The following is a 20,796-nucleotide window of genomic DNA, read 5'->3' as shown; positions in this document are numbered from 1 at the left end:
GACATCAGGTACCCGTCATGAGGACTCAAATACATTACTATACCCACAAAACCATATTGGAAGCATTTAGTAAACTCCCCAATTGGCTACTTGTTTAAATAATGCTTTTCCAAACTATATGGCTGCAAGCCATGTTATTTCAAGGTTCATATCATGGGTTTTTCCAGCCTGGTATTATCCTACTGATACCAGAATTTTACAACAATGCAGGGGAAAAAAAAAAAACACCTAATTTTTCCAAATCCAATTTTTGCTTGCTAGGTGGTTACCTCCCCATTACAAGCACAAGATTCTCATTATTTGAAGCCATGCATTTCAGTATTCCTCAAATCCTTCCTAACTTGGCCAATATTAATAGCAGAGCAGTTTGAGTCCTGCTTTGATGTAATAACTTTCTTCTGAAACAAAACCTGGGGATTTCTTAGTCTGAGACTTACTTACAACTGTTCACAGTCTTTTTAGGGGATAGAGCAGGATTCACCCTCAGTTCACAGAAGTCCTCATGGTTTCTATTTGCAGTACAGACACCCCACTGCCCTGCCATCTCTTCCATGTCTGGCATCAGGGATGCTGCCAGAGACAAGGGAAAGCACCAGGCTGCTAGGATGGACTCACAGCTACTGGCAGACTATACAGACTGGATTAAGTTTTACAGTGCTCTGATGCGTGCTGGCTCATTGTACAGCTGTCTGTACAACAGAGGCGGCTACTGACTCACTTTGTAGGTTTTCTGCCAAGCTTTTACTGTGTTCTTCATTGTGACTTTGGGTAAGAGCCCAGATCACTGGTTTCCTTCAGTCCCAACAGATCAGTGGCCCTTAATTGAACTTGGCCTTTCTGAAAGCCAATGATTATGGCTATAGATTACTCATTCTAATAGCTTAGAAATGAGCAGACTTCGAATGGTTACATCGAAATAGGTGGATGTTATCTGATCATACAAGCCTTTAAAATGTGAATAAAAACAAGATATCTCAAAGTCATACACTCCTTTTATAAAATTCCTCAAAAAAAAAAACCCAAACCAACTATGTCTCAGTCTCAAATTCTGAAGGCATTTTCTCAAGCCATGTGATTTCCAAAATCAAACAGCAAGAGGATAACCTTTTATTTAAATAACGATGATAGTCACATATGCTCAGCTGCAATGTCTGTGTAACTACGCTTGGGGGAACAAGCCCTACATTAGCCAGTAGTTGAGCCAGACAAGCTAATATATCTTTTCTCACTCTAATGCTATGATTAAACTCACAGAAGCAAAATTTGCTTGTGTAACTATATTAGGGAAAACGAGCATGCAACGAGGCATACAGGAAATAAGCTTCTGAACCTTGGCATAGCAAAACTTATTTGGAATATACGCAAAAGTATACTTTTCTGTGGAGGGAGCATACACTTACTCTTTCCTGCTCACACTGTTCCTGCCATATCAGGCCAGAAGGCCAATGAGAAGACCAGAATCTACCAAGAGAAACAATACAAGTAGTATTCCTGTGTACCCACGGACATCTGAAAGGACACAATGTGATGGCATGGTAGAAGGGCACCTGACAATTGCATTCTGTAGACTGTGCAGGGAATCTCCATCTGACTTAATGAGTCATATGCAAGAAACCCCTTTCTTCTCCGCAGGTCTCTCTAAGCCAGTGTTTGATTACATTTTACAATCTGCTCTATAAGGAAGTCTTATTGTATACATCTCTTCATGAACCTAGGTATCTTCTACAATCTACAGTCAATTCAGATCATGCAGATGCTATTTTTATGGATAGATCACCACACAAAACTGAATATCTGGTAGCAACCTTCATACCTGTTTAATGACACTCACTGACAGTCCTGTATCTGGCTGAGATTAATGATCTACAGAAAGTGGCAATGAAGGAAAAAAAAAAAATTCCACTGCGAACTCTGACAGAAGGCATATCTCAGCTCAGGGTCCCAGGCACACTGTGAAGTTGGCTTCTTGTTGCACACTCAAGACAAGACCCAGCTACTATCCGTGTCTCCCACCTTGCACTAATTTACAAGGAAAGGAAATTCAAAGGTGCAGAGCTGAAAGAATCACAGCACATTGTGCCTGTGCCCCCAGGGTGGGGATCCAGATATGCCTGGAGTTGTGGCATGCCCTCCTTGGGTGAAAAGCTAACCTGGTCAGGAATTCACAAGGTCATGTATCTGAGCAGTTTGACTTCTCCTTCCTGTCATCTTCATTACTTCGTTTCTTTGTATCTTCTTTTAGAACAGAAATATGATGACAACATTATAGGAAGTCCTACAAATCTTTTTAATTTCTATTTAATGTTGGTAGGAATTGGCAAATTTCCCTCTGCAGCAAGCCCTTATTTTTCAATTTGACAATGAAAATTAAAACAAGAGAAAGCTAGATATGGCAGTGAATGTTAATAAAAATAACGATCTTCATTAATAGAAGCTTGTGACTTAAAATGGTAATTAGAGCAGTTTAATTGATTTCTATAAAACAGCTAATAAAAGTTGGCTGATTTTGTCCAGTGATAACTAAGCAGAATGTAGAAAGGGAATCTAATTAGCTCTTAGAAAACAGCATGTTTAGATGTAAATTTTTCACCTTACAGAGACATAGTTTTCACTGACATCTCACTGATAGGGGCTGAGGGACCTGGGATTGTTAAGTCAGGAGAAGGCTTGGGTTGGAAGGGACCTCAGGGATCATCAAGCTTCAACTCCCCTGTCCCATGCAGGGCCACCAACCTCCATATCTAATACTAGACCAGGCTGCCCAGGGCCCCATCCAAACTGGCTTTGAACACCTCCAGGGATGAGCTGGAATCCCAACTTGCAAATTGTAGTTTGGTATGTCTGTCTTCTGTCCTACCTGCCAGCAGCACCAGCAGTGGCTTTTTTGCAGCCAGGCATGAGGGACAAGATCACTGCAGTTCAATCCTGATTCAACATTTGAAGCTCAGGCAGGACTGCCTCAGTGTGCTCTCTTTGTGACTCATCAGTCACTGGCAAGAGTAGGCTGCTAATCTCAGGAGAGGTAAATCTGTACCTGAGTATTCTCTGAACATATGAAAGCATTCCTGAACTCAGCAGCTATATGAATAAATAGTGATAGCCCTGTTAATGTGAAGAAACCAATTTCCAGATGTGTTATTTAAGTTCTTGGCTTATTTTTAGTCTCCTACAATCCCTTGAAGGGAACTCTGGAGAGGAAGGAATACAGACTCTGTGGACACCTGTACATTCAAATCACACATTAGGAGCATTTTTCCTACCATACCTTCTGAAATTTGCTTATCTCCTGCATCATAAAATCCACTTGTTCTCCGTAGATATCAACTCAGTTCCTTCTTGGTAACCATTATAGGAAAAGTTTAAGGCTGTTTTTCACTTTTTAGTTTCTTAAATAATGAAATTTCTTCTACCAACAGAGAATGAATTTAGTCTTTTGAGCTGATTCATCTCCCTCCTTTTGGATTTTGAAAGGTGTAAAGAAGAGAACAGCCCCCCTTGGGAAAGTTTCTTCACATTCCAGAGGAAAAATCTAAGGAAAAAATGCTAATTTCTAGTCTATGAAGCTTTGAAAAATGTATTTAAATAAATCCAAAAGAAAACTGTGCTTACATATTTTACAAAATCTTTCTATATTAAAGATTAGGGAGTAATTTTTTTAATACAAACCTCTTCTTCTTCCCAGTCTATCAAGTCCCAGTCATAAGCAATTACTGCTCGCCTTCGTTTCCAAAACTCCAGAAAAACAGTAGCTGTAACGAACAGAAAAAAAGCCCACAAAATTGTTTTTAAGTCAAGAAAGTGGAAAGTACTATCATATAACTGTAGAATGAAAGTATTACATCATTTCTCGGCATAAAAAAGGTTCCTTTGAACAGGAAATCAGGCCAGTGATCAAAACAGTTTTCAAGGCGCATTGCTTTCTAAGGATTAGTCTGTTTTTGTGTCAAGTATGATTGAGGCTTTAGATTTCTTTTAGTTATAGACAAAGAAGTTTAATTTCTAATCAACTAAGTGAGGGTTCTCAAAGAATAAAATTGTTCCTGTGAGTCATCATTACAAAACGCTGCAGACTTCTGATGAAGCTAAATGTTTACTGGAGCTACTACTAGATAAAGTAGTAACTTTCCTTCTTAGAAGGTCATTTAAAATACACAGGGATCAGAATCCAGAGGAAATCACATTCAGGGGAACATGCAAATCTGTGGACTACTTGTGAGGAAACTGGAATATTTGTCTTACACTTTTCTAATCCAGATCACATCTTTTACCCTATGTGACTGTGCATACATGGTGTGGCATTAACAGATGACAGTGAAACACTGCGTGCCGGACAGCCTTTAATAACAGAGCTCAAGATACTATAATATGCTTGTACATGACTGTGCTTGCTTTCTGTAGGAGAAAGAACAACCAAGGAAGCCCTTAGTCATGCAATTGTACATTCATATTCTGGAGATTAATACTGAGCTTATTCGGGGTTAAAGTTTTTAAAGCTTGTTTTGATAAAAGAACGTGGAAACTGCCTAAAGCTAACTGACATCAATGGAAAGGCTTCTTCTTCAGCTTTGAGTTTTGGCTCTTGCTTTTACTGCTTACTGAAAAGCATCAGGCTGATAACCATGCAGAACATAAACCTGTCTGCCAATGAACAAGGACAGTACCCACCATTATAGTGTCACAACAACCTGGCAATGTGTTCCACACATAGTCCTACAATGGTTTCCTTAATGGACCATCTGCCTGCTGCAGTATGTTGGTAATGACATGCTATCACAGTAATGATAGTAAGCACTGGCATAAATTCAGTGACAGTGATTTTTTTAGCCAATAAGAATGATTATAGCTTAATGTATTAACCAGTGAAGCTAAATATATGCTTAAAAAATGAACACTGTTTGAAGATATGGTAAGATATCGATAGCAAGTTTAAGGAGGTTGTTTTGCAGTTTGAAGGCATTTTCATACATAATGACATCTTTTTTCACAAAGCTGGAGTTGCATTACAGCAGGTAACTGGCTACTATGATTTGCTATCATTAAGAAAGTCATTTTAGTCTCCTAAGGCTAATATGTCTAGGACATTTTGTAATAATCACAGTGTGATTGCTTGGGATCAACAAAACTAATGCTAATGAGGCTCTGGCGCTGCTGCTGAACCATCACATTAGCTCATTCTTTGACTTGTCTTTCGGTGGAGCTGCTTCTCTCCTGTCAACTCCTATTGATTTATTTTGTACAGGCTAAACAAGTAGCTCTGTTCTTTTCAGAGTTCTGGGAGAAATAAGTCTGATTGAACACTACCATTTCAAGAGCAGCTGGAAACAGGACGCAAGTGGGTGTATGAGTCCATAGGCATGAAACTCTCAGATATGTCTATGACAAATTATACTTATTTTCTTTCTTGTTTTTCGCTCACCTGTAGTGAGGAATCTTTACATACCATACTTTGAATAGTTAGAAGCTGTCAGAGTTAGTATGTGCAGTTCCTAAAGCTTCTTTCAAAATCTGTTTTCAAATCATTAAGAGGATGATCTGCACAGTTCTGTTTTAACTTTTACTGTGCCAAACTTCCTTCTATACAGGTCAGGCAGTTTTCCCTTGCTAGATATTTTAAAATGTGATATAAATAATCATTTTTGATTCACAGTACTACTGATGTGTTTGAGAAAGCACTGCATTTTGAAATTTATCTGCTTCTTCTCAAGTAATCACTGAGACCCAATTATCATACTTTGCATTCTTTCCTGACTTTGACAGCATAATGTCACACAGTTTTATTCAGTGTTCTCCTATTTTCCAATTGGGATGTTTAAACATGCTAAGAATTCTCCAAAAATCCTGCTTGGAATTTTGAATTTCTTGCTGGCCCTAACTCTCAGCTCTTTTGGAAGCTTTTTTTCTTTATTGTTCTTGCCCTGCTTCAGAGCTCAGCCTCGTAACTCAAACCTCAGCATCCAAGGAAAAAGACAGGGATATTAACATCAGTCCACTGAGTCTTGAGCAAAATATTAGAATAATGAATATCTGGACTCTCTAGTAGGACTTTGCTACTGAACTCCAGGCAATATCCAGAGAGTGATATCTTGGCACTAGCTTTCCCTAGTACTCCAACTAGAAAAGCAAAATTTATGTTTCTATCCAGCTTGTCAATAGCATGCTGAAAGCCAGCTGATATATCTAGACACTCTCTTCAAATCGGAAAGATATGGATTCGATGGATAGACTGTTTGATGGACAGGGAACTGGTTGTGAGATCATACACAGATAGTGGTGGTCAGTGTCTGGATGGAGACCAATGACATGTGGTGTCCCTCAGTGATCAGTACTGGGACTCTAACATCTTCACTGAAGACACTGACAGTGGTATTGTCAGTGGTTTGTGGATGACACCAAGCTGTGTGGCACAACTGACATGCCCAAGGGACAGAATGCCATTCAGAGAGACCTAGACGGGCTCAAGTGGTGAGCCCAGGAGAACCTCATGAGGTTCAGTAAATCCAAGCGCAAAGGTCTGTACCTGGGTCATGGCAACTCTCCCTAACAATACAAGCTGGAAGTGGAAAGGATTGAACACAGCTCCGAGAAGGACTTGAGGGTACTAGCGGATGGCAGCTTGACATGAGCCAGCAGTGTGCCTACATAGCCCAGAAAACCATCTGTACCCTGGGCTGCATCAAAAGAAATGTGATCAGCACGGAGTAGCAGGTGATCCTGCCCCTCTGCTCTGCGCTGGTAATATGTCATCGGAGTACTGCATCCAAATGTGGAGTCCTCAGCACAGGAGAGACACAAACCTGTTGGAATGTGTCCAACTCAAAAGATTCTGTGATTCTGGGAATTCTCTCTAAGTGATGCTTACTTGGTATGAATATTTTTCTCACATATTCTGTCCTTGGTAAGAATCCAGTTCAACTGATTAAAATAGAGAATGAGTATTTTCTAGAAACTGGATCTACACTTTTGTCAAGCTTGACATATCTTCAGGCACACATAAAGGGCAAAGCATTTACCTCTAGCACAGAGACACAAAAAATGCTATTGATCATCTCTTTCTGAAAGTTTTGAACATTTGGAAAACTTTATAAAGACCAGTGACTCTCAAAAGGAAAAATTACTTTCAAATTTCTGAGATGAAACTCTGAGTATAAATGATTAACCTGTCCACCAGGAAAAAAAAAAGCATTTGTGTTTATAGGGACTTACGGTTTCCTGTAAACAGCAGAGATTTATAGCTTTGATCATTTTGGATCATTTCTTTCAACAGAAGTTCCAATACACAAAAGCTCAAAAAAAACAACCAGCAAAATCCTTCAGTGGAATCTTTTGTCCTTTGCTCCATCAGTTTAAAATGAATTACCTTAATTCTTTTGGGTAAACTTTAGAGGTATCATGTTTTTCCCTACCATACGATTTACTTTCACTTCTTATATAGAACTTTGCTTTAAAAAGGCAGAAATACAGTAAGTGAAGTGATGAGTCAAAATATTTTTTGAAGAAAAGTGTATTTCTCTTCCAGTATTGCCTCGTTCACTTGAATATCCCAGCCTTAGTTTGGCTGGACCCACTTACCCCACAATGAAGCATTATAAAAGATGGGTACCTGTGTTTCAGAGTACTACAGCCATGATCATCGTTCCTCCACTAATCAAGCAGCCCACATTGATATCTGTGGTGATGATTTATCTCCCTAGCCTGGCCACAGCAGTTTCCTTATCATTTGGAGAAGCATTTTGTTTCTATTTAAAAAGCAAGTAAGAAGCCCACTTTTTCCATCAAGAAGTTGTCCTCAGAGTAAAAGAAAGAAACCACCATTAATACCACCTCAATCCTAACTTGACCATGAGGCTTCCCAAAACCCAAAACAAATGTCTGAGTCTTCTCCCTCAGAATACAAGGTCCTTAATGGATCTAAAGACAGTGACAAAGGTTCTTAGGATTATAAAGCAGTGGCTAATCCCAGAATAATTAGATATATAATCCTAGTTGCTTTTTAGCTTTCATTCTCTCCTTCTTTTTTTTTTTTTTTTTTGCTTTACTGCCATCATTATCTTTTTATGTACTTATCTGCCAAACTGGGCCATCTGGAAAGCTAAACTTTTCACATCCATTTTTTTTACCCACTCGCCAGTTGTTTCATGCTGACAGAAAAAAAAACATTTCTACAATGAAAATGCTATCATTGCCTATTCTCCTCTATGATTTACTGAAATGATGGTAATGCCTGTAGCTGTCAGTAGTCCTACTGCAGACTGAAAATCCTTTTAAGGAACAAGGTAAGCCATCTCACAAATGTAGCACTAGAGAGTCACTGAGAAGTGTGGCTTTTCTCGTTCTAATGCTGCCTTAACCCTAATGTATTGAGAATATCTCCACTATCTCACTCTTGTCTCAGTAAAGCATTATTTTAGAAACTATAGTTTTGGTAGAGCCATAGCATTGGCTCATTCCCCAAACCATCACCTTGTACTCACATCCACCTGCTGTTCCTGCCTCTATATCTGGTCTTGGTGGCAAGCACACAAGCACAGTGTAAGCCAGCAGAAGTGGGGAAGAAATTACCTACCCCAGCCACTGTCCTACAGCCTCTTCTCCACTAGCCAAAAATAGAGGATAGCTTTCATTGTATTTTTTACTTTCTTCCCTGTGGTGCTGAAGATGGATGCTAAGGAAGAACAAAAACAGTGGTGCAAAAAACTTCAGTCCAAAGACATGCTCACCAACAACTAGAATCAGTGGTGTATCTCCCCAGAGGTCCCTTCCAATCCCTACGATTCTGTGATCCTGTGATTACTGAAGTTAATAATGTTTTTGTAAGCTTTAAAATGGAATCTTCTGCTCTTCAAATTCTTCATCATGACAAATGTAGCTGTTTCAACATATGCTCATTTCCCTATCTGTGGAGCTTTCCCTTAATATAACTTACGGTACTTTAATACTATCACTATTAAATGAAATGTCATGAATAGGCTTCATTAGAATATGACCTAATTTATTAAGTCAATTAAGATAAAAACATAGCTTTGGAGGCAGGAATCAAGACAGTCAACTAAGCTAATCTATGTTCTCCTTATGGCTCTGACACTGTCTTCTGGATTGCTCTTGCAGTTCAGTAAAAAGATCCACAGATTAAAATGTAGAATATAAGAATTACTTGGATACTTTTCCCAAGCAGTTTGAGATGTGAGTAAGAAGCAGAAAACAACAACTAAGTCAGGATAGCTCAATCATCTGGAGTTATAAGATGGAAGCCATTTCTGAGGCACCTCATTAAGCCAGTATTTAAAGGCACTATCTGAAGACAAAGAACATTGGCATATGCAGGACAGGTTTGAAAGACTTTATGTTTTGCCAGAAATGACTTTTTCATGTTGTCTTCAACTAAGACCAAGCTTCAACTTATAAGACCAAGCTTATAAGACCAGAGTAGAAAAGGCAGTTGAGCCGGAAATGGAGTTGTCCTATGGGTAAAATTCAGCTTCTATGGCAAAAATTAGACCACTCTTGGATCAATTATTCATTCAAATATATCCTACATTTATTTCATCAGGGTTTTGCTTTAATTACACCAGCTCATGTGTATCTATTTTTTGCTGCTTTTTGCATAAAAGAACAATATACTAATTAATATTAGGGCAAACAGTAAATGGGGCTTCCCTAAACTAAGAGAATCCATATGAATTAACAGAGAATAGGCCTTAGTTCTGATACAAAAAAATCCCCACACATAAAACCAGAATACAGCTACCTACATAGACACTGCATACTGCATTTTTTTTTACATTAAAATATCCTGTTAAAAAAAAAAACAAAAAACAAAAAACAAAACAAAAAAAACCCTACTGATTTCAACATTTTCATTTTGCAGAAACAGAAAAGAATCAAGCCTATATTGTTCTTCTCAGTGTCCAAAAAAAGCGTGCTGGAAATGAAAATGACCTATGTTTCATCACAAGATTTAAGAAAAACATTATGCAATCATTCATATCAAAACAAAAACTTACCCCACACTGCCATGAAAACAGCAAAAAAGACAGTAGCTCCATTGTCAAAAAGGTGTGTTACCTGATGGGGATATCAACAGTCCAATCAATTTATGATAATACAGATTTAATTTTGCATTTTTGTACTTTTTGCTTTCCATTCCCTTCATAACAATGTTGCAGTTGTGTCAGTATCTCTCACTTACTTATTTTCTATTTTTCCCTAATATAATTAGCACTGTCATGAGTGCAGGGCCTGACAATCCTGAGGACTGAAACTCTTTCCTTGATGTGTGACATGCACCTTACAAAGCATTCCACATTGACTCACTAGTCTCTAGCCTAGGCTGCAAATAGTAACCATGCAAATAGCCCCTGCCAACAGTAACTGTGTGCCTAATTTCAGATTCAAAGCATTCATTTTATGGAGCCATATACTAAGGATGGATCATAAGATAAAACCTGATGCCAAGGACACTGTAGCACATGCATGTAGGATGTGACCTCGGGTACTGCTGAATCTGTAAGTGCAAATGGCATCCAGGTGTTTTATAGCCCAAAATGAGTCCTTGTAAAATACAATAGATGTTAACATTGGCTGAATTTGATCTATCCTTTTGAAGATTTTATCTATCCAAGCTCACTAAAGACAATTGCAAAAGGTGAAAGGAATTCTGTTACAAGAGAAGCATTTTATTTGCGTAGTTTAAAAGGTACCTTGGCATAAACGCAGCTGTCTGACAGCCTCATGAAAGGACAGTATTTATCACATATAGGACACATTATGATATCTGTAGCTTGGCAGACTTCTTTACTGAAAAATAAAATAGATAAAAGTTAGTAGTTTGAATCACAGCAATCAGCCGTAAAATGGATTGACATGTTTTGCTAATAAAAGTCAGTTACTTATTGAAAAATACTGGTTCTTCCTATAGGTGAAGCCAAGATGTACTTAACTGTATGTATATAATTACGGTTTGTTGACCGTTGAAGACTTCAACATTTGTAGTCCTATTTGCAATGAACAGTTCCTCAAGGCCAACCTAGCAATAGTTTTTTACCATTTCCACGTTTTCCTTGAGACAGAAGTGGCCTTCAGTTGGAGAAGGGTAAGAATAAGTGTGGGTAAGTTTGACTCATTCTTGTGACTTCTCTCAAGGATTGTCTTAAGTGTGCAAGAATACAGGGATGTGGAACTCAGCAGAGCAGTGAAGGGGTTCTTCATCTGAAAAATGCTTCCCTGAGGTGGGCCTTTGGAAAAGTCCTGAAAGAGTGAGAAAAATTCCCACTCTTCTATTGGCTTGTTATGACAATAATGAAGGAGCTCAAGCCCTATTTTTCCTACTTCAAGCTGAGTGGCCAGCACCATCGGGAACTGGAGCTGGGTGAGAAACATTACCTCCCATCCCAATTCAGGAACACAATACAAAGGAAGTTCAGTATTGGGTATTTTATGAGAACCAAGGAGTACTTTCCTGTGTATTTAGCCAACCATCCCAAATGAAATAATTAGTAATACTTATAAAGAGCTCTTAGATTAATCATAATATCCCACAGCTATAATTTCCCTTATAAAAGTATCCACATTACCTGACTTGGCAGTGGTTCAAAGTAGTGACTCCATACAAAAAGACAAACAATCCAATGAAGGCAGCTGGGAAGAGCATCCCTGTGTACCAGCCTAACCAGGCAAAGTACAGCCCGATTTTCTCACCAAAGTATCGTCTGTTTTAAAATACAACAAAGAGAAATTTCCTGCTAATTAGAATAAACCTGCTTAATCAGGCCTGTTAATAGAAAATAAATATTTCTATCATATCTGAGGAACAGATTAAAGAGCAAGGCCAGAAAACAAAGTCTGCAATTAAGACAAACACTCCACACTGAAAAACCTGCACATTTCAAAAATGAATCTGAAAATTCACAAACCAGTGTTTATAATAAGATTAGCAGAGAACTCAAGAGAAGAAATAGAGTTCTTTTTAAAAGCTTGTTCTTTATATTTGGGAAACTGGTGGCTTTGTTTGCTTCAGCTGTGTATTGTACTTCCCAAGTAACTGCACTGAAATCATTTTCACCACTAAAATTGATATAACAGAAAAATGATACAAGCCCAAATTACTTCTAAGAAATCAGTCAGTGAAAGGTTATTCTCCAATCAAGTTTATCTTCTTTCTTTCTTTTATTACCTCAGTTCCTGGAAAAATAATCACATGATTCTGTTGGAGTGGAGAGAAAATTGTGAGTGAGGTCTGGAAAAAAAAATCTGAATCAATTCTAATATATTAGCTATATTGTTAAAATACTAACTGCAAAGTGGTGAGGATCTTCTTATTTGCTACATATTCATTAGCATTTTTCATATTTCCAAATGCACTCACACTTTTGCTTATATATCAATGCATACATCAAGCAAACAAAAAACCCGCAGGACTTACCAGCACAGGAGCAATCTATGTGCATTATTCTTTATTTTGGTATTGTGCACAGTAGGCTGATGATCAGATGGGAATACTTTACCAATCCATATGCAATTACCACAATTACAATGAAAATTTTAAGAAATTCTTTGCAAGAACAGTTTTAAAGAATGAGGCAAGATGATTTCCTTGCACTTCAGAGACTTTGAAGCCAGTTTAAATGTGCATGTCAAGTGAATTTGAAAACAGCTGCTGATGAAAACCCGTATTTATACTAATGATGAAACTTCTGATCTGTCCAGAAACAAAGAGTGCAGTGAGCCAGCTTTGCTGGCTCCTTTATGCTATCATAAAATATTTTTTTTTGTCAAATTTTCACAGTCAGGAAGAGCCGTATGATGTGCTCCGGGGCTGGAAGCAGTGAGGAAGAGAAAGAAACATTTGGTCAGCAATAAACAAAACGTCAGTCTTCAAACTGGAATGGGAATTATAAAGTTGAAACTCTATGGGTAAGGATCAGGGGGTGAGCCAACAAGGCAGACATCCTAGTGGGGATCTGTTATAGACCACCTAACCAAGATGAAGAGACAGAAATGGTGTTCTATGAGCAGCTAGCAGAAGTTGTGCAATCAACAGCCCTTTCTCTCATGGAGGACTTCAACTTCCCTGATGTATACTGGAAATACAATTCAAGGCAGAAGAAGCAGTCTAGGAGGTGTGGAAGATGACAACTTATTGATTCAGATAGTAAGAGAGTCTACCAGGCTCTCCAGGGGAGGCTCCAGGGGAGGCTCCAGTAGACCTACTGTCCACAAACATAGATGGGCGATGTGGAGGTCAGGAGTTGTCTTGGGCACAGTGAACAGAAAATAGTGGAGTTTTCTATTTCTGGTGAAGTCATGAGCTGAGCTCATGCTTCACTGGTTGAAGGGCACAAGACTGATCTACGCTATTTATTATCACTTGAGTTTAACAGCACTCTGTGAGAAGCCAAATATTGTCATATTTCTATTCTTCTGTCATTTGACAGACTCAAATTTACAGGCTAAAGAGGTGGTAAGCTAACAATAACACACTCAGTTCTGACAAGGGCAGCAGGTCTGGCTGTGAAAAGACACAGTGCATTTTGAGCCTTGACTTAGCAGTGTTAGTGAACTCTTTGTCCTAATTATTTGGTTGACAAACAGGATGTCAAGCTAAGCCTGCTCCACTGAAATAGAAAGTTCACATTTTGAGCTTACTTCAATTGAATACTTATAGTCCTGTTTTTCTCCATGTACAAAAATCAAAGTAGAGAATTAAACTTAGTATTAATTAAGATTTATCTTTTTGAATGGTTCCCTGTATCCAGGAATGCATGCTTCCCCATTCCACATGACATTTTGAAAAATGTTTCTGATAAACTTTTTTTCTTTCCTGTTGAGCCTTTCTATCTAACAGGATGGAACACAAAATATAATTCTTTCTCATGATCTAGAGATCAAGCAAGCAGCTAGATCTAAGAAGAAGACCCAAACAAGTTTCCGTGTGTGCATATGCACAATAGGGAGTGACCCAAATATCTTCAGTGGAAGGAATCTTCACAGCAGATTTCCAACAGGTTGTACTACTGCAAGTAGCATCAGGATAAAGTTAATATTCATTTCCTATGGCCCTGTAGTTAGCATATTTCCATTAGTATATTTCTACCACACTTAAGCTGTAGAAATAAATCATGATAACGACATGGTCTTTGGAGACCTGCCTGGGTACTGCATTCTCATTTCCACATTTATTCCCACCAGTAACTGCGTTCAACTAGACACCATTCCCAGGAGAAATAGATGGCTCAGAGATTCCTTTGCCACTAAGGTCATACCACATAAAATGAACAAGCTCTTTGCTTCTTGTCTGTTTACTGTTTACAGAAGAGAAACTTCATAGAACTGTCCACAGTGAAGTCAGTTCTATTACCCGTGTGCTGGCACTTTACCTAAAACTCAGTTATATATGTAAAGATGTCAGGGGATTTTTTTCCAGAGTGCATTAGTTGTACCTGAATTTCACCTATTATCACTCTACTCATTGTAGACCTCTTTTTTCCAGGCTTGATGATATTTGCATGTTTGTTAATTTTTGTATCTCATTTCCATAACATTCTCAGGCAGTCAGTCATAACAGAAAAAAAAGCTGTGTACCTTTTGTAGCTCTCCCACAGAAAATTTCCTCCATATAAAATTCTCAAAAGCAGAGAAACCCAAAATCCCCAATAACCCATCTCTCTACCCTTATATAAACTATACCACCAGAACTAAAAAAAAAAAAAAAAAAAAGTAAGAAATCTTAGTCTCTCAGTTTTATGCTGACAAGTGTATTAACTCATCAACACAATCTGCCTTAATGTTTAACTGTTTCTCCCCTTACTCCATTCCAATACCACTGACTTCAAATGGGCCAAAATCCCAATCTCTGTATTTAATGATAACGTACATTTTGAAGTAACAAAGTCTAATTTCAAACCCATAAAATGTTATGTTTATTGACCTTCATTATATATTATAGCAGTTGGCAATCTTGCCTGTGGCAGACTCGGGGGGGGGGAAACTTTATGATCCTTGAGATACTTCCCAACCCAACCCATTCTATTATTCTATGATTCTGTAATTCTATGACATTTTTTTGTTTTCAAGATGCCTAGAAGGAAGTAATGGAGCTAGAATATATTTAAATCTGTACTTAAGCCAAGAACATATCTATCTTCATTACTGCTTTTTGCTGGTCAGAATTAAATCCTGTACAGAACTTTTTAAACCACTGAAAGAAGTTGTGAAGGAGCTAGAACTATCTAACAGATTTTTTGGACATGTAATTATTTCTGTTATGCCAAGAGCAAGGTGGCGGGGAAGAAGGCTTAATAGAGCATTTCAAGGAAGCTGTCAGCTTGTAACAAAGGCATTATGTTTGCTTCCAGGTTCATTTAGGTATCTTAACAATTGCTTATAAATATAGCTTTCTCCCACCCTTTCTTGTCCTGTAAATGAAATGCACAAGCAGCAGCAGGAATCATTTACGGACAATGTCAGGCAAAGATCTATGCACAAAAGTGTGAAGGAGATGATCCAAAACTTACAGAAGTTACTGCAACAGTTTCCATTGATTTATGTAATCCCCAGGCATATAAGTATAGAAAGTCCTGCCTTTTTCCAAGCACGTTCTAAGGATCTTAAGTTATTCCTGTTAAGTAACTATGGATGAAAAATTCCAACAGGAGTGTAATTAAAATCATGGTACCACATTTGGTGTTTCATAATTATGTCTCTGTGATTGTGTCAAGTTTCTACCTTCATACTGGTGTGTTTCAAAGCAGAGTGAAAGCAGAATCATGCAGTTCCCCTCAAATGACTTTTTCTCATTTATTTCTGGTGACTAGTATCTCTAATAACAGCCAGATGATGAGATTAAATGAAATCTGGAAGGCATCAGATTAACAACACCAGAGACATAAGGTTTGTTTTTACCAGCTAAGGAAAAACAAAACAGCATCAACGTATGGATGGTTTCATTTACCATTGTGGTAACTTGACTTTAAGGTAGAAACACCATATCCATTAATAAAAGCATCATTTTGTTATGTTCACCTAATTTACTCCTTAGCTTTTCTAAAGCATATATTAAAGGGAAACATCAGCTAGGAGCAGTGAGATGTGGCCAGATGTCTGTGGAAGAATTAACATCCATCCACTCCTTTTGTACAGATGGCAATACTACTCCCTTCAAGCACAGCCCACACAACTGTTGTTCTGGGAAAAAGAACAAAGAAGTTGCTCCTGCTGCAGAGCTGGTAAAATAAAAGCTTTTGTTTAATGTATGCTTGCTGAGATACTTCCAAGGGAAATGAACATTTGGCAGAGTCAGCTCTGCAAACAAAATCTCCAAATGATAGACATGTGAGCTCCTGCAGTCGGCAGTAGATAGAAAAGATTTGGCAGGAACCAGGGAAATGTGAGGGATCTAACATTCATGAAGTGAGAAGAAGAAGAAGGCATTCCACCCCTTTCCTATAACCCCTCCTTTTGTGCATTCATAGCCACCAATGATGTGCTCCAGGAAGCTAATGGCAAGGCTGGGTTTGAGCGGCAGCTTTCATCCCTGCTGAGCTTGAAGCTATGGAGACTTATGCTGCTGTGAACACTCACGTAGTCTTGTAACTCTCTCTCCCACTCTCTTCCTTGGATAGACACCTGTTCTGAACCACCACATGTCACTCATGACCTCAGCTAAGGGATCTGCTACTTTGCTTATTTTCTCTTGCAAAATAGTTGTGGAAAATACTTTGCACTGTCTGATGAAAAGCTAAAGGTTTGTACAGAATGTAAGAGGTCACACCCAGACTCAATTAGCAGGCTTCTTCCAAGGTCCTGTACAATTGTTTATTTTTATACTTAAGAAGTCTTCCAGTTGCCTGAGGATCACAAAAAAAGTTTAGCTAAGACCTTGCTATTGCTTTGCAGCACTTTCACAAACAAGAAATGATGAAGAACAATGGACCCGACCACTGTGGGCAAATTATTTAAATGGAAATTATAAAGATAAGTTGTTTATATTGTGACACTGATACTGTATAACTGGAAATTAAAACAACAGCATCAACAACAAACCCCTTCACTGTAACTGCTGACTCCTCAGCAAGTTAGTAATTTTCATATTTTGACAAAATTTCTCTATTTCTGTCCAGGAAGAAGAATTAGGAAGCTCTCAGAATTAAATAATGAGGTACAAATGCATTACTTTATTTTCTAAAGCATTTTTTAAAAAATGACTCAGTAAAATTATTTTATTGTATTTCTCTCTGAATTGTTCTCCATGGAAATTGAACATCTCCTGTTTTGTGCAATGGATGGGTTTTATACGGCCTTAAAGAATAACATCTTCTGACTCCAGAAATATTCCTTTGTGAATATTTCTATCCAGAAGTAATTTTGAGAATCAATAAAAAACAAGCGTTTCTATCAGTTACAGGACTTATTAGAGAAGATAACTGCATGCATAACAGTATCTTCAGTCATCCCAGTACACTTTAAGACTGTTCACAGGCGTCTGCAGCTTCACACTTGCCTTTTCAAGCAGAAAAAGCCCACCAGTGCCCAGCAATAGTTATGCCATGGTGATCAGCAAATGCTGTATGTGCATAAAAACTATGTAATCCTCTATTAGTGCATGCAAGCCTATTTGGAAACCTGACTTAAAAGAGCTGTAAAAATTTGAAGTCACGTCTCAGCTTTCTCAGTGTTTCATCTTTGCAGGCTACTTCCAAGATGAAAATAAACTTAGACTGTAGTGATGCGGCAGTGGCAAGAGGCAGTAGAGGAGTAACAACAAACTTCCAGTCATCATCAGTGTTGTCAAACATAGTAGCACATGGTGTGTGTGAGCTTTATCTCTATACTGCCTGTGAGTATCACTGAACTTCAATTGGAGCTTCTTCTGTGGTTGTTCTTTGGACAAAAATAAGAAGAGCTAATCAATGAGAGGCTTTTTATCAAAGCCACACTTTGAGGAAGATAGCTCCTTCAGTGGGCATCCATACAATCATGTCTCCCTAGGCTCTACTCTCTTTTTTCTCTCTTAAATATTCTGCAACTCCTTCATGAGAAGTTCTGGTGTCAGAAACCTCTATAAGGACGCTCCCTTCACATTCAGAGCCTCCTACAAACCTCTTTATAAATACCTCTTTCAATGTAGTTGTACCCTGAATGAAATGGATTCCTCTGATCTCGAGATCAGTTTCTAAAAACCACATGAATTTACTGAGTACTTTGTGGTTTTGAGAGAAGAAAGATAATCTATGTTCATACCACATAGACTGAAGCATATTAAAAGCATGAAAGTCTTACCTCACTAGATCCAGTGGTTGGTATTTATACCAGACTCCCCAGGAAGCCCAGCACTCGTAGAGCAGGTGTCTGTGATTTTCTGCCCCATGGGTTTTTATTGAATTCTTACTTCTGTAGCTTCCCTAAAATACAAATTGGGATATTGATGAATAACAACAGCAAAAGAATAGATAAGAAAGCTCTCTCATTCCTGGTATGCATAATACAATTTTATGCAATCTCCATACTTGTGAGTCACAATCTAAAAATTATTTTAAAAAGAAAATTTCCTTTGTATGCAATGAGACTTGAGGTTGTACTTCTTAAGAAATACAATAACTGGTGTTCAAGTCAAAGGCTAAAAACTGGAGAATCTCAAAGAGAAAACCACATGCTATTTTTTCCCTTTGCCAACATACTGATTTATCACATTCAAATAGTTTTACAGAACAAATCTAGAACAACTCTCTCTACTCCTTTCGGTTTGCAATAAAAAAGGCTTTTTTTTTTTAAAGCACTACTAAATGGAAAGATGTCAGAGGCAGCTGTGGAATCCAAAGGACAATGATAAAATAATGTTAGTAAGATTGAGAATTTTTGCACAGTTAAAGATTCGTGTCATGGGAAGTGTTTCTTCAAAAAAGAAAAAGAGAGAATACCTCATGAAGAGGAAATGCAGCTTCATAGGAGCCATTACTGAGCAATCGATTCAGACCTAAAAACCAAAAGTATCAAATTATTTAACAGTAGGACCAGAAAAACTGCTAAGTGTAAAGCAAAGAACAGTTTCAGGATACACAGCTAAATGAAGCTTGAAGACTATTGATAGTAAGAATCAAGTAGAAAAATTCATCTTTTATAGGTTTTGATGACCTAGGATATAACACAAGAAAAGATTTGTTCAAATATCAAGCAAAATCTATAATTTATTATGCCTGAGGTTTAAAGACTCATTTGCCAAATCCATCTTCCGTCCAACTTCAGTGGAGTCTAGGACCTCATAGGAAGATAAAAGTTTGGTATCATATGCTTTGTTCTAAGCAAGCTGTGCAAACAAAGGGCTGAATTTCCTGGGAGTGGAACACTTCAGGGAGGATCTTTACTTTTTTTAACTGCAAGCCAGTACAACAACATAAATGCTTAATTCCTATATGCTGTAAATGCTTAATTCCTACATGCTCTAAAATATGTTCCATTTATGTCTTATGAAAGGCCCTTGGACAAACAGATAGAACAGGAACATGATGGGCTCAAGTAATAGAAGAATAGGGAATATGCTTGAACCTGAACAAAACAATTGCTCTCTGGCACAAAAATGTGGTAATAAATACCATTCAGTTTGGCTTTGTCCCTCCTCAATGAGAACTAGAACAGAAATAATGAAGAACTACTGAGAGGTGGGCACTTTTCACTTGGAAAGTCATTCAGATAGGACTGAACAACTATAACACAATTTAAAACTAAATCCTGGCACTAACAGCCTGGAGGTATTTGAGCCCCATTGATGCAAAGGAAAAGAATCCCAATTCCATCTCTGATTCATAGGGAATGATAGCAGTGAGAACACAACAATGAGAATTAATAATTCAACACAAATAACATGTTCAGTGATAGCATTAATATCTGCTTGGCAGAATATTTTTTCTCCTGAAGTGTCTTTGGCAGAAAAGCAAAACATACAGCTGAGCTGGGCTCTATTCAGCCCACTGATCTGTTCAAGGTTTAGTTCATGTAGGTACCGCACAAGCAGATATGTGAGGGAATCTGGGAGGCAGGCAGGGATTTCACTGTGGGTGTGTGCACTACACTCACCACAGGAATTCTCCCCTTTCTTCTCTCTTTTTCTCTCACTGTCATTGCTCAAAGACTTCCTTCATCCCTCCCTTTTGACCTGAGGCAGCTACAGAGCTACAGGATCTCACTTCTCCCTTTTGGAGGAACAGATATCCACGGAGATGCCCTACTAGCTGGGATGGACAGCAGCACAAATTTTTGCTTTCTTTCCAGTATGTGTGTCTTTGAAAGAGTAAGAGGTTTTCTGCAGAAAAGGTTCCTTAGAGTCAGGTTCTTTCCTCGTTGAGGTAATAAATCTCATGGGGGACACAAATGCCTGGGCAAGCAGCCCATCATTCTAGTGAAATGGACAGCTTGTTCTAGGAAAATTCCCTGCCACCTAGCAATGGGTGAGATGTGCACCATTCTAAAAATGTCATTATAAACAAAGCAAAAGAGCCAGACTGCTACTTATTTTTCTGATAGGATTTATCATCCACATTGAAAGTACTTACCAATTTTGTTTTTCCCTTCTTCATATTTCACTCTTTGTAAGATATGGTGTACAATTCTACTTCTTGTAGCGTTATTGAAGAAAGTGTCTTTGTTGTGTATGATGAAGCTATATAAAAACACAAACGAGGCTGTCTTAGGAATATGTAGTAGCACATTTAAAGCAATATTAAGTTCCGCTGTTTTCAGTAGCATGTTTAAAATCTATGTGAGCAAGTGTAAGGAAGATTAAAGGACATCAGATTAACTGAGATGATT

General features: G+C 38.1%; 1 protein-coding gene across 4 annotated transcripts in view; it reads right to left on the bottom strand.

The window, feature by feature from the left end:
* ANO4 (anoctamin 4) overlaps window positions 1-20,796 on the bottom strand; it is a 168,784-nt gene that overhangs the window by 29,766 nt on the left and 118,222 nt on the right. For all 4 annotated transcript variants that reach the window (XM_048958570.1, XM_048958563.1, XM_048958578.1 and 1 more), the window contains 7 exons: window positions 20,541-20,647; window positions 18,912-18,967; window positions 18,274-18,395; window positions 11,571-11,705; window positions 10,698-10,794; window positions 10,002-10,062; window positions 3,667-3,749 (listed from right to left, as the gene is read on the bottom strand). In XM_048958570.1, the coding sequence (XP_048814527.1) occupies window positions 3,667-3,749; window positions 10,002-10,062; window positions 10,698-10,794; window positions 11,571-11,705; window positions 18,274-18,395; window positions 18,912-18,967; window positions 20,541-20,647 (661 nt within the window). The remainder of the gene's footprint in view (window positions 1-3,666; window positions 3,750-10,001; window positions 10,063-10,697; window positions 10,795-11,570; window positions 11,706-18,273; window positions 18,396-18,911; window positions 18,968-20,540; window positions 20,648-20,796) is intronic.

Source organism: Lagopus muta, chromosome 1 (assembly GCF_023343835.1).
Source record: "Lagopus muta isolate bLagMut1 chromosome 1, bLagMut1 primary, whole genome shotgun sequence".
NCBI classification, from domain to species: domain Eukaryota; kingdom Metazoa; phylum Chordata; class Aves; order Galliformes; family Phasianidae; genus Lagopus; species Lagopus muta.
The sequence above is the reverse complement of the archived record's forward strand: the minus strand, read 5'-3'. Positions and strand labels throughout refer to the sequence as shown.